At 39.1% G+C, this 13498-nt stretch overlaps 1 protein-coding gene across 5 annotated transcripts in view; it reads left to right on the plus strand.

Annotated features, from left to right (window-relative positions):
• Nucleotides 1–7062: 7062 nt before the first annotated feature.
• Nucleotides 7063–13498, plus strand: part of LOC100760811 (methylenetetrahydrofolate dehydrogenase (NADP+ dependent) 2 like) — a 95941-nt gene continuing 89505 nt past the window's right edge. For 2 of the 5 annotated variants that reach the window (XM_027388383.2, XM_027388384.2), the window contains exon 1: nt 7065–7327. In XM_027388383.2, coding sequence (XP_027244184.1) covers nt 7212–7327 — 116 coding nt within the window. In that variant the 5' untranslated portion in view covers nt 7065–7211. Of the gene's footprint in view, nt 7328–13498 lie in introns of all 5 variants that reach the window. The other 3 variants (XR_004772288.1, XM_035452414.1, XM_027388381.2) reach the window with 3 other exon arrangements.

Raw genomic sequence — 13498 nt, forward strand, 5'->3', positions numbered from 1 at the left:
TATTTTTCAATTCTCAGTAATTGTTTTTATTGTGGTATTTAAAGAGATAAATGGTGTTTGGCAATTCACTGTAATATTTTTAAAAGGTTCATTTTAATATTTTAAATCAAAGTTATTTTTTGATTTATAAATAGTTGGAAGGTGAAATGAACTTTTAGATCTGTTCAAATTCATTACTTTCTGACTGGGTGGGTGAGTTAGGCACTAGCTACATTTTCATGCTCCTAGTGTGATGGAGACTGGGGATAAGAGGGGAGTCTCATGCATTTAGTTACTATCCAGTTTATTCCTATAAAGAGCTTTTTTTTAGTGTTCACATGGCACTGATTAGCTGTTTTGTTTGTTTGTTTCTCTATGCTTCTTAAGTTTCATGTTGTGATGATTCAGTATCTGAGTCTCTCTTACTTTTGTCAGGCATCTTTTGCTATGAATACTGGTTTTACTATGCTGCTATAGAAAACCCTAACCCTAACCCTAACTTAACCCTAACCCTAACCCTAACCCGAACAACCTCAATGACTATTAAGTCTCAGTCATAAAATATCAACAATACCATGTACTCTTTCAGCCTGCTAACTAGCAGATTATTTTAAATAGCATATAACACACTTAAGTAATCAGATAATCTTTGACTTTTAATTACAATTATCAATTCCATTCAAGTTTGTTGTAATTTAATTATAATTGCATTTAAAGTCTATTAATAATTGTTTTATTTATTGTACATTCCCCAAAATCAAGCTGAGATTTTTGAACTTTAAATACAGAATATTTTTATATTTACTTATTTCATTTTTTAATTTAATTTTTACAAAATTATAATTTCACATTCCAATCCCTTCTCCCTCTCATCCCCCCAATACCCCACCAGCCCCCTTCTTCCCCTCCTCCTTCTTGCTCCCCATACAAGGATATGGTCTCCTCCATCCTCCCCAAAGTCCACAATATCATCTGAGGCCAGCCTAGCCCTTCCCCCATGTTCCAGCAGAGAACATCCCTTCAGGTGGAATGAGTTCTCAGAGTCCCTTCTTACACCAGGGAAAAATACTGATCCACTACCAGGGGCCCCATAGGGTGCCAAGGGCTCTTAGGTGACATCCACTTTCAGGGGTCTGGGCCAGTCCTGTGATGGCCTCCCAGACAGCAGACTGGGGGCCATATGCTCCCCCTTGTTCAGGTCAGCTGTTTCTGTGGGATTCACCAGCCTGGTCCCGACCCCCTTGATCTTCATTTTTCCCTCTCTGCAACTGGGTTCCAGAGTTCAGTTCAGTGTGTATCTGTGGATGTCTGCCTCTGCTTCCATCAGCCACTGGATGAGGGCTCCAGGATGGCATATAAAGTACTCATCAGTCTCATTATAGGGGAAGGGCATTTAGGGTAGCCTCTCTACCATTGCCTAGATTGTCAGTTTGGGTCATCCTTGTAGATCTCTGGAAATCTCCCTAGTGCCAGATCTCTCCTTGGACCTATAATGAATGCCTCCCTCTAATATGGTATCTCTCATCCTATTCTCCTCTATTCTTCCCCCAACTCAACCTTTCTGCTCCTCAATTTCCTCCTCTTCCCTCTTCTCCTCACATTCTGCCAACTCCCTCTCTCCTACCCTCATGCTCCAAATTAGCTTAGGAGATCCTGGCCCTTCCCACTCTCCAGGGACCATGCATTTTTCTCTTAGAGTCCTTCAGTTCCTTTGGTGAAGAGAATTGCTTGTTATCATGTCTAAAATGAGTTCATATTCTGTTTGTCACAGCTTCTACTAGTGTAATTTCAAGATTCCATAGTAGTGTATAAATGTGTCATTTATATATTACTATGCTAGCATCATCCATGTTCAATTTCCCATACTTGAGTAGACACATATGATACTGATCCAACCCTATCTACCCTTCACATACCAGTCCTCAAAGCTAGTCAAAGCATCTGAATGGAAGATGGTATCTCCATTTCCTGAACAAAACACTTTCAGTCTTTCAATTCTACTGAGTTATCAGCTTCTTGAGTTCAAGGAAATTTAGTTTGATACAATGATGTGACCTGAGTCTAGATTCCCTGCCCCACATAAAGCTTCACATGGTGTTGACTTGCTGCTCTTCCATGCACTTACACATATGTGTATCACAGCCACACAAATAAACTACATTTATTAACTTGCAGACCTCAATAAAACAAGCTACTGAACACACATGTTACACACATACACACCACACCAAACACACAACACACACACACACACACTTTCTCTTTATTACAGTATCTTTTAAATTAGATCTGCAAACCATTGGATCCTTAAAATTACATAGTTCCTCCTCCAGACAAGGTCTATGACTTTGCATTAAGAGTTTTATTGCATGCCTATCTTCCTTTCCCTCTTGATACAACAAACTGGAAAAATCTACTTCCTTAAGGGTGTGTTAGTATCTTTTTCTATTCCCTTTTCAATTAATCCAAGCTGTAAATGGCTCTATAATACTGCCTGAATCAGTGGATCCCCAAATTCCTTCTTACACAGTTCATCCTTTTTTTGTTTTTCCTTATAAAAGAATTTTCTTTGCTGGAAGTCTAGTTTTTTTTATGGGGAGATTGAAAGTAGAACAAGGTCAGATTCCCATCTTTCTAGTTTTCCACATAAAAAGGGCACCCTTTTCTGAAGTCTCAATTCTTTCTTTAAACACTTTTATTACCCCAAGTACTAGACTTTTTATTTGAAGTGATGACTCTATTTCTTTCTCTTGACATCATCTTTAAGTAGTTTCATTTTTTTGAGTTAACATGTATTTGTAATTTTTTGATAGGTTGGGGTTTGAGACTTCTATTCTAAATAGTAAAGTTACTTCTTATTTAAGTGATCTTTGATCTTTTTCTTTTACTGTGTAGTTATTTATCATATTAAGTATGTAAAGTGCAGTTGTCTTTTTGATTTTGAGACAGATTTCTCTCCATGTTAGTTTGAGTTGGCATTTTTTTTGTATTTTTTTATCAATTGCCTATTCCTACTTTCTCCACAGCTCATACTTGTGAGAGTGAGTTGTAGTGTCAAATCGAAGCATCTGTTTTCTTTTTCTTTTTCTTTCTCTTGTTAGAGACACCAGGCTCTAACAAGACTGCTAGTAGTGTTTTCTGAATGGGAATGCTTATAAACTTCACCTGGATAGGAATATGGGCGTCTTTAGAAAATGGAGAAAAGTGTTTGGTATGGGTAACATTAGCAAGCGTTAGGATGACAGATTCTAGCTGAAGGTGAATGAAGGATAATACAGAACATATATTTATATACATAAAATCCTAACAAAGCAACTTGGATCCTGCCTTTCAGTTCAAGGGGGCGATGTTATACCAGCAGGACCTTCAATAGCACTCATATTTGCCACAGCCAGGCATCAGGCCTAGTCCCCACTTTCCCCAACCAGATGGCTGGCCATGAAACTGCATAGTGAGTAGTTAGTGGTCTCTCTTTACATTTTACTCATTACAAATGCAGTTTTAACAGGATATGCCAATATGGTTCTACATCATTATGGAAATTTTGAGTATGACAATTTAGAATTAGATTCATCTATTTCATAGATTAGCTTGAAGAGAAATATTGACAAATCTTTAACATAGCAAATCATTTTATAATCTGCATATAGCCTGTTTGGGTAACAAGCACTATCTATAACAAGTCTTAACAAGAACTGAGGATAACAAGAAGTGTGGATAACAAATACTTGGGATAAAATGTAATGCAGATGGCAAAGGCACATCCAGAACATTTATCTTATAAATTGCCAACCTGGCCAGAAACCCACATGTCACCATCCAATAGAAAACTATAGATCGTTATTTTGATTAACAAAACAGAATCTCAACAGAACTCTTGCAAACAGAATTCAGAAGCTCAGTCTATATTTCAACCATAAACCAAAAGCATGTATCATGATCAAGTGTTCATCCTAGGGCTGAAGCATCCAGAATGGGTCACATCTAATAGAGGCCCTCTCTCTGTCTTCAAAAACTTAAAACTGCTAAAGATTATGAAACAATTTCATTCCTCCAAGGGCTAGAAATTAAGTCAGGCCCCATAGGAATCTGGCCTCCAGACCAAGATGACACATGTTGTGGGTCTTTACATCTTACAATTATAGATTCATTAGATTGATTAAATCATTTTATAATCTGCATATAGCCTGTGTGGGTAACAAGCACTACAGATAACAAGTACTGAGTATAACAACTACTATGGTAACAAGAACTGAGGATAACAAGAAGTGTGGATAACAAATACTTGGGATAAAATGTAATGCAGATAGCAAGAACTGTGGAATACAAGATGTTGGACACAGTTTTTCACTGTTAGACTTTGGTTTTGCTTCTATCTGATTGCAATTACGTCTTGCCTTTTCCTTTTATAACTTAATATGTTTTTTTTAATTTATTTTACAGGAGCTCAAAGTTGAGAGACTTTGAATTTTTAAAGAGATTTTGGGATTTTAGAGAAGCTATTGATATTTCAGGGAGGCTTTCAATATTTTACAGAGGCTTTGAAATTTTAAAGTGTTTGAACTTGTAAGAACTGTAGGAATTTTAAAAGTTGGAATGTTTTGTATTGTCATGCTAGCGAGACATCTTGGGGACGACAAGAGAGTCAGCATTGCACTGATACAAAAGACACCATCCAATAGAAAACTATAGATCGTTATTTTGATTAACAAAACAGAATCTCAACAGAACTCTTGCAAACAGAATTCAGAAGCTCAGTCTAAAAAACAACCAAAAACCAAAAGCATGTATCATGATCAAGTTGGTGTCATCCTAGGGCTGCAAGGATGATTTGACACATTCATATCAGTAGAGTAATTCAGCCCATGAATAGAATGAAGGACAAAGGTCAGAGGAACATCTTCATAGAGGTAGAAAAGGCGTGTGGCAAAATTCAACATCCCTTCCTGATGGAAGCCCTAAATAAACTGGTTATAGAAAGATAATACCTCAATACAATGAGGGCTATTCACACAGATGTGTGGCAAACAGCATTTTGAATGAGAACCAAACTGAACAAGACTCTCACCATCCTTATTCGATATGACATCTCACTGTTTAGCTAAAGTAATAATGCAAAAGAAATGAAATAAAAGTCAAAAACACCAGGAAGGAAGATGTCAAACTGTCCTGTAAGCAGATTATGTGTCCTGTACTTAGAAGACCAGCAGTCTCCACTAAGAAACTTAGACCTCACACTACTTTCAGCAAATCACTGTGGTCCTTAAACAAACAAACAAACTAAAAGCATCGACAAAAAAACCCATTTTTTCTTTTTCTCTTAAAAAGAAGTTCACTTGAGTTTTGTATTTACATCATTTCCATCCTCTTAAGTTATAATTACACACACAAAACATACTAAAGAACACACATATGTATAAATACAGCCTATGGAATCCATTTGGTGTTGCTTGTATGTGTATATGTTTAGACATGACTACTTGGGCAGCAGCCTTTAAAAATGCACCAGTAACAAACCTGCTGAAGGACAAGCAGAACAATCCCACTCGAATTGCCCTAAAGATAATAAAATGCTTAAGAATAAACCTAAAGGGAGAGGAGGAAGGTCTCTACAATGAACATATAAAACTCAAAAGAAAGAAATTGAAGGAGCCAAGAGAAGGCAGAGGACAACCCCCATGCTCATGTATCAAAAAATGAACCTTATTAAAATGTCCATTTTATGCAGCTCCTGTCAAGATTCCAAGGGTAACCATTATAGAACTAGAAGGAACAGTCCTAAATTACATGTGAAAGTGTAAACTGCTCTGAAGTGCTAAACAACCCTGAACAAAAAAGCAGCAATGCTAGAGGTAGCACAATGACTGATTTCAGATTTTACTATATAGTCATTGTAACAAAAATCATCATTATGGTACTGGCACAAAGACACACACACACACACACACACACACACACACACACACACCCACAGAATGTCCGGAAATAAGCCCACACAGCGATAGTCATCCAATTCCTGACAAAAAGTGCTAGCAATATGTGGGAGAAAAAGACAACACCTATAACAAACAATGCTTGGGAAACTGGATATCCACGTGTTGAAGAATAAACCTACATGCTTATCTTAGCTCCTTGATAAAAAAGAAAAAAGAAAAAAAAATCAACTCAAAATGGATCAAAGACCTGACATAGAAAACAAGGCCGGATGGAGATAGTCAAGTATTTGCTGTGTCAACATGGGGACCTGAGTTCAGATCCCAGGACTCATTTAAAGCTGGGGATGGTGATGTGTTCAGTACTTTGGATATTTTGGGTGCAAGGTCACAATAAATATTTTGCCAACAACCCACCCCACTCCACTAGATTGCTCCTTGGCTTTTCATTCTCTTAAGATATTTTTTTCCCACAGTAGCAGTAAAAAAATTTTGTACACGTTATAACATTATGATCATTATATCTAAAGTCTCAATCCCAAGATTTTCTTCTATGTATTCTTCTGGGCGCTTCTTTGTGTCTATTGACTTTTATCAGCCAGATGATGCCCCTGTTTTTTTGACAGGATTTTTACAGAACAAGCTCTAAGACATCTCGGACTTTAGATAACAAGTCCCCCAAGCAGGCCGACAACAGCTCTGAAAGACAATATAATCACAGTTGCAGCTTGACCTTGGGTGAAATATTTTCTGTTAGCTTTGTGCCTGGTTTGACCTGGATTGTCTTTTTCTGGCTTTAGTTTTTGCTTTCTCATTACAAACTCACTTTGCTTCAAAGGGACCACAAACTCAAGGAGTGCAATGGATCTTCTAGAAATGTCAAGGACACCGCAGTTGCAGAAACCCCAAGGTTATCTGTGTTTCTTTTTCTCTCCTTGAGTTCATCAAAGCATCCTAAGGGCACTCAAGGAGAAAAAAAGCAAAGATCTGAAACAACATTCCTGCTTTAAGTCGCTTCCCAGGTAACCATGGAGACCACCGGCCTGAGCTGGGCCTCGGGACAGGGGGGCTTGGAGCCTGCAGTGAATGGCTGCGGCCTTCCCTGCGCTCCGGTGGCGACAGCACAAGGGTCTGAGCCTAGTCGCCTGCCACCCCGTGGCCACCAGCTGCGCCTCCGCGTCCTCCGGGCTCCGCCCCGCCCTGCACCCGGGAACCCTGCTGAGGCCCCAGGGCGTGCGTGCTGCAGGTCGGGCGGGCAGAGCTGGAGAAGGAAGGACCCTCGGAGGTGGGCGGCGAGGCATGGCGACGCGGGCCCGCGGCTTCTTGCTGCTCCGGGGCGGCCTGGGCCTAGGACCGGCGAGGGCCCCTGGAGTGGCCGAGCGCGCTTGGCGGGGCTTCGGGAGCAGCGGCAGGAGGTAGGAGCTGCGGGAAGGGGCCGCGCGTGGGGCGGAGCGCGCGTGGGAGCGGCGCGGCGGAGCCTGTGGAGGCCAGAGCTGGTTCGGCGTGGAGAGCCCGCGCGTGCGGGGCTGGGCTGGCACACTCGGGCCGGGACTCCTGTGGGGCCGGGCTTGCACCGGGGCCGAGACTCTTGCGTAGCCGGGCTCCGGTTCCGGCTCCCGCCCGGGGACTGCGCGTCCTGCTGCAGCCAAGGGGCCTCAGTGTAAGGCGCTCAGGGAAAAGGGTCTGGAGCTTGGGTAGCTCGCCTGGACCCTGGCTTTGTTCAGGTGTCTATTGTGCCAGCAAGAGCAGGCGTTGTGTAGACAGTTAACGAGCGTTTCAGTTTCTGTATTCCTTTGTCACCGGCTTGGCTGAAGTCCTTTCCCACACCGAAATGTCTTAATGGTTTCACAGAACTGCATGTGAAGGCTGGCCTCTCAGCCTTTCTCTGTCTGGCACTTACCAGCCTTTCTCAAGTTGTCAGTCCATTGCTTTCCTTGATTGCTTTGGATTTGGTTGCTGGCTAGGACAATGAAAAGACATACTGGTACCCAGGAACAAGCCACCCTGCCTCATCTTCCCTTGTCTGTTGGAGAATCCAACCTAAGGAACAACAATTCATAGTGTCTTGCCCAGGGCCAGTGAGTTCCGAAAAAACTCGTTTGTAAACTTTCAGGGATTCCAGTGATATACTTTCACTACTTTGACTGGAGACTTGCTTGTCCTTTTACATTCACTTTATGTCCCCAAGGTCCAGCCTAACACTTGGAGGGAAGTAAGCGAAGATTCTGTGCATCTAGATACGTTCTGTCCATTTAACTCCCCATAATTTATATTTGGGGCTTAGTTTTGAATCACTGAAATTAAAGTATTTCCTGTAGTTTTTTCGGAGAGGGCTTACGGTGACTAGGTCTATAGAAGGATATGTGAAAATGATAGCGGTTTGGAATTCTATTGTTGGAATTTGGTGTTTCGATCGACAGTGCCAGTCTGCACTCTCCCTAGGAAGAACGGATTCTGTAAGGACTATTTGTATTACAAAATTGAAGGGGTCATCTATAAGGTCATTCTATTATATTATTGTCCTTGGAATTTTAAGTTTTTAGCGATTCCCTCTACTAAGGATAATCTTTTTGTAAGTGTACAAGTTAATTAGTGTCCCCCTCCTCAGCCCAGTGTCTCTGTCTCCCCATTTCCTCCATGCCCAGTGCCTGAGTCACAAACAACAGTCACAACCCTAATATTTGGTTGCAGCCACATACTTCATCCACAAAAACACATAGGCATCATCCATCCACTTATGGAGATTTCCCATCTTGTAACTTGGTGGGAGGCCCCAGGTTTGAACTCTGATATCACGCACAACACAGAAGACATTTAATGGCCTTCTTATGATTACAAGTAGCCAAATGCAGTGGATTTTGGAAGACTATTTTTCAAAATTTGATGATAAAAGATATACATTATTCCTTCCTTTTTTCATTCTGTTTGATGTAGATTACAATTAACATGAAAAGAAAATGTTTGCAATGGTTTTATTTTTAAGATAGCACTAATCGAGTTAGGATAAGGTGGTATTTTTTTTTTTTTGGCATTTTTTTTTTTTTTTTGGCACTGAATACCATACCTGTAGGTGAGGTTGGCTGTAAGGATGAGAGATACCAGTAGCCTGGTGTATCTCCGGTGGGGAGGAATTTGGACAGTGTGTTGATACTTATTGGTGTCTCTTTTCTCTTCTAGGACCAGCAGAGAGAAGAGACTCCATCTTCCAGAGGTCGCCACTGTCTGCCTCCCCACTCATCAGTCATCTTTTTTAGTGACACCTTCTTTGTCTGGCCCCTCATAGTGATTGTCACAAATTCGCATCATTGCTATTGACATGAAATTTGAACTATAGTATATATTTTTATGGAAAATTATCTTTGAGTTTGATAAACTCTCCTATTATATTAACTATTTTAAATTAACAAATTTATCACACTTTTGAGCCATTATAGCCTTAAATGAAAAAAATATTTTTTTTTTATATTTCTTGTCTAAGAAGTAGATGCCTACAGTAATGGAATATAACTAAATAGTTTCATGCTTATGTTTCTGCTCAGCCGTTTCTCAAGCCCTGGATTTAGTAATTCTCTTTTTGCTCTCCCTACAAATGCCTTATGTAGCATCCATAAAATTTTGGACACCAGCCTACAGATTTTCATATGGCCTCACCTTTCTTTATGTTCACTGCCGATAACTTTATAATTTTTTCTGCTAATCTAGCATTTGGAGTTAGTAAAAGATATTAGTTTATGCTATTTAAATATGTTTGAGTGGGTAGTCTGATGATTTTAAAAAGATTGGTTTTAGTAGTAAGAATGTTTACGTCTTCAGAGTCTCCCATCTAGTACTTTCCCAGGATTTCCTTTTTTTGCAGAGAGTTAGTGTTTGGTAAATGCTCCCTGAAGCTTGAAGGACTTAAACTCCAATTAGGACTATTATGAAAGCTGTTTGTATATAGGTTGATTTCAGTCAAGGGAGAGCTAATCATAAAGGCTACCAATGCAGTTTCTCAAAATCATACTGTTTTAGCAAACATGACCTGTGTTTCCAATTGAACTTAGTTATCTGGCTATACTTTTTGTTTTCTAAGCCATTATGTTGTTTTACATTTAGAAATTATAGCTAAGCATTTCACCATTAGGGGTCTTGCTATTTAAACTTTATCTTTTCAATTATGCCCCAGCTGTCCAGAGATAGTGTACTAATGTAACAGCTTCACAATCCAGTTTTTCGATTAACAGTGATAGATCATGGGCCTGTCCCTTTAAAACATTGGTCACTTTAGGAGGCCAGATCCCACAGCCTGAAAAAACCAGGCCATGCCTCCTGCAACCCTGTGGGGCCATTAAGAAGCCTTGCTGTATTGTGTTTTCTTAGTTCCCAATTTGTGGTCCAGACCAGTGCTTGGTTTCTCCATACTCCTTATTGAGTAAACTGCCCCAGATAAAACCACGTGGTGTGGGACTTCCTACCACCCTTGAAAGGGTACGAGATTTGTATACGCTCTCTTTTTTCTTTTGAGGGTTTTCTCTGAAGGCTCCTGGTATGTCCCTCTCCCTATCATCCTGTCCAGAAGGACTCTCTTTCTTGATTTTTTTTTTTTATCCCTTCTAGGTTGCAAAGGAAAGCCTCTTCTTCCCTTTAAGGTCCCACTTCTTTTGTCTTGGATTCACTAAACTGTCTTGTCCCCGTGTGTATGTATGTGCATGTGTATGTGTATGTATACATAATATATATATATATTGTATGTATATATATATGCTTGTATGTATATATGCTTTTTTCTAAAATGATATATGTTTGTTTGTTTGTGGTCTTGGAAATCCTATGCAAATGCAATAACCAGAGAACTACAACCTCTTACAAAATATACCTATTTCTGTGAGACAGGTCTCACAATGTTGCCCTTGCTGGCCTGAAACTGGCAGAGATATGACTGCCTCTGCCTCTTGAATACCTTGTTCAGCCTAGATACAGGGGTGTGACAGTGGAGAGGTGCCTTGGTCCTGCCTCAGTGAGGTGATGAGACAAACTTAGTAGACTTTCTAGGGGAGGCCTTACCCTCTCCGAGGAGCAGATGGGAGGTGGGGGTGGAGGGAAGTGGGGAGAGTGGGAGGAGAGGAAGGAGGGGGAACTTGGATTGGAATGTAAAAAATAAATTAATTTAAAAAAAACCAAAAGAGTATTGAAATTAAAGGCATGTACTACTATGCCTGGATAAAATATATGTTCTTATGCTCTTAAGTATAACCAGGTTTATACCTATTTTCTCCAATTCCCTTAGTGGAGATATCTGAATTTAGGATCCCATAGATAGAAGTGAGGGAATACATAAAGCTGGAAGGGAGGTCACTAACCCTGGTCAATTCTGCATTTCTTCTCCATGTAAATGTTGGCAACAAATGACACTCATATTATATCAGTTAAACATAGTTTAACATCACAATTGGTAAGATACTACCAAACATCGTCTGTACTCGTTACTTTGATATTATGGTACTTACCCCTTATGTCATCTCAATAACACTGGCTTCCCCTTGTAAATATGTATTCATATTTGAAGCTATTCTTTGGAGAATGTGCCCAAAGACCTCTGCAGTTGATCCAGGGGTTCTTATGGTATCCAATGCTTTTCTGGAAAAGTTGGTATATAAAATTACATATTGTTTTTGGTAATTACTAATCCTTTCATTTTTATTTTAAGGTTCTAAATTGACAAGCTACAGAATTGACATTGGAATGAATCATACATGATAGACTTTGCTTTATTTTTTAGTGATTTAAAAATATATGGTTTTCGGTACAATTGCTTCAAGATTTGAGTGAAGTACTTAAGGTTGGAAATGAAATGCCTATTAAAAGGCTGTAAACTTGATTTTCATCCTTTTTGTTTACTTTTAAAATATCTCACAAAAGGCCCAATGTTACTGTGTTATTAGCATTATTAGATTTATCCCATATCTGACTTTGCCTTGGTTCTCTTGGATGTTTTTTAACGCAAACTTCAAATACCCATGTTGTGCCTCAAGGCACACAGGATTAAGCTGAACTCATGGAGACCTTAGAACTGTTTATGATGGTGTTAGGCCTTTTCATCTTTAGAGACCCTAAAGATGTTCACTGATGCTTCAGTTAAAGTTGTAGTTGAACGTAAATTTGAGGTAAGGATTAAGAACTTGTCAAGTGTTCAAATTAAACACACCGTTGATCATGACTAAGGTTTCTTTTCTGGTACTTATGGAAGAATATGTTCATATACAAAAGTTCTTTTAATCGTTTATTGCTCTACCATGGTTTATTATGCACTATATCTGGTTATAGTCACCATAGTTTAATAAAGTTACATTTTTGAAAAGTAAGACAAATGAGCTCATAGAAACATAGAAAACTCTTCTCATATTGCTCCAGGTTATGTGAATGTGTCTCCATTATTTAAGAGAACTAGGATGAAGACCTATGTTTGTAAAGTAGCCAGTCAACTCTTGGTCTTATCGTGTAAGGTCAACAGAGGGCATTCTCATTATATATATGAGCCAATTCTTTGTCTCTGGAAGCAGTTAAGTAGCTTGCCTAATCTTGATATGGCTGCCAGGGTGAACCAGGCTTACACTGAAGCCTTCTGGTTTCAGTTGAGTAGTTTTTATTGCATGGTGCTGCTCGAACACATGCTCTGCCTTCTGCAGTGATTTATTGTTACCAATAAAGTCTCATTTAGCAGCTAGCCCAGCAGCAGGGAAGAGAGGCTGTGGGGAGAGTGCCTTCCCCAGGGAACTGGTCAAGATATTTCTGTCATTTCAGGAAGTAGCATGCAAATAAGCAGTCACAATGACTACAAAAATTTTGACTGAATTGGCAAATTTCTGAGAATAAAAAGGATTTCAAAATGATGAAAATTGTATATTTACGTTATAGTAGTTCTCAACCCGTGGGTTATGAACCCTTGGAGGTCGTATGTCATATATCTTGCATATCAGATATTTATATTACAATTCATAACAACAAAATTACATCTATGAAGTAGTAATGCATTAATTTTGTGGTTGGAGATCATCACATCACGAGGAACTGTGTTAAAGGGTTGCAGCATTAGGAAAGTTGAGAACCACCCATATAGAAAATTCATCTTAGAAACATTATAGAACCTATGAAATAGTGTCTTCGGAATATTTTCAGTGATGTCTTGAAAGTTTTTAGCTTCATATATTAAAACAATTTATATGTAAATTTTAGACTATTATGTTTAATGAGACTGAATAATTACTCTTAGTATTTATGACAAATTTGAATCACTTTCTTAATCATGCCTTTTTCAATTTACTATATTCTTACAAGTTTCAATTTGAACTGTTTTCTTTTGACAAAACACAATAACTTTAGTTTTAAAACTGTTTCATCTAAGATGGTAAAGCACTGCTATCCTTAGGTCAAAGACTAAATGGGAGAGTCTCAATCTTTATTTCATATTGAAATATAAAGATTTTGTTGTTTACATAAATTCACAGGTGGCTCCTGCATTGGTCAGGGTTTCTATTGCTGTGAAGAGCCATGGCAACTCTTATAAAGGAAAACATAAATTGTAGTGACTTGATTACAGTTCAGAGGTT

The sequence above is a fragment of the Cricetulus griseus genome, assembly GCF_003668045.3.
Source record: "Cricetulus griseus strain 17A/GY chromosome 1 unlocalized genomic scaffold, alternate assembly CriGri-PICRH-1.0 chr1_1, whole genome shotgun sequence".
Taxonomy (NCBI): Eukaryota; Metazoa; Chordata; class Mammalia; order Rodentia; family Cricetidae; genus Cricetulus; species Cricetulus griseus.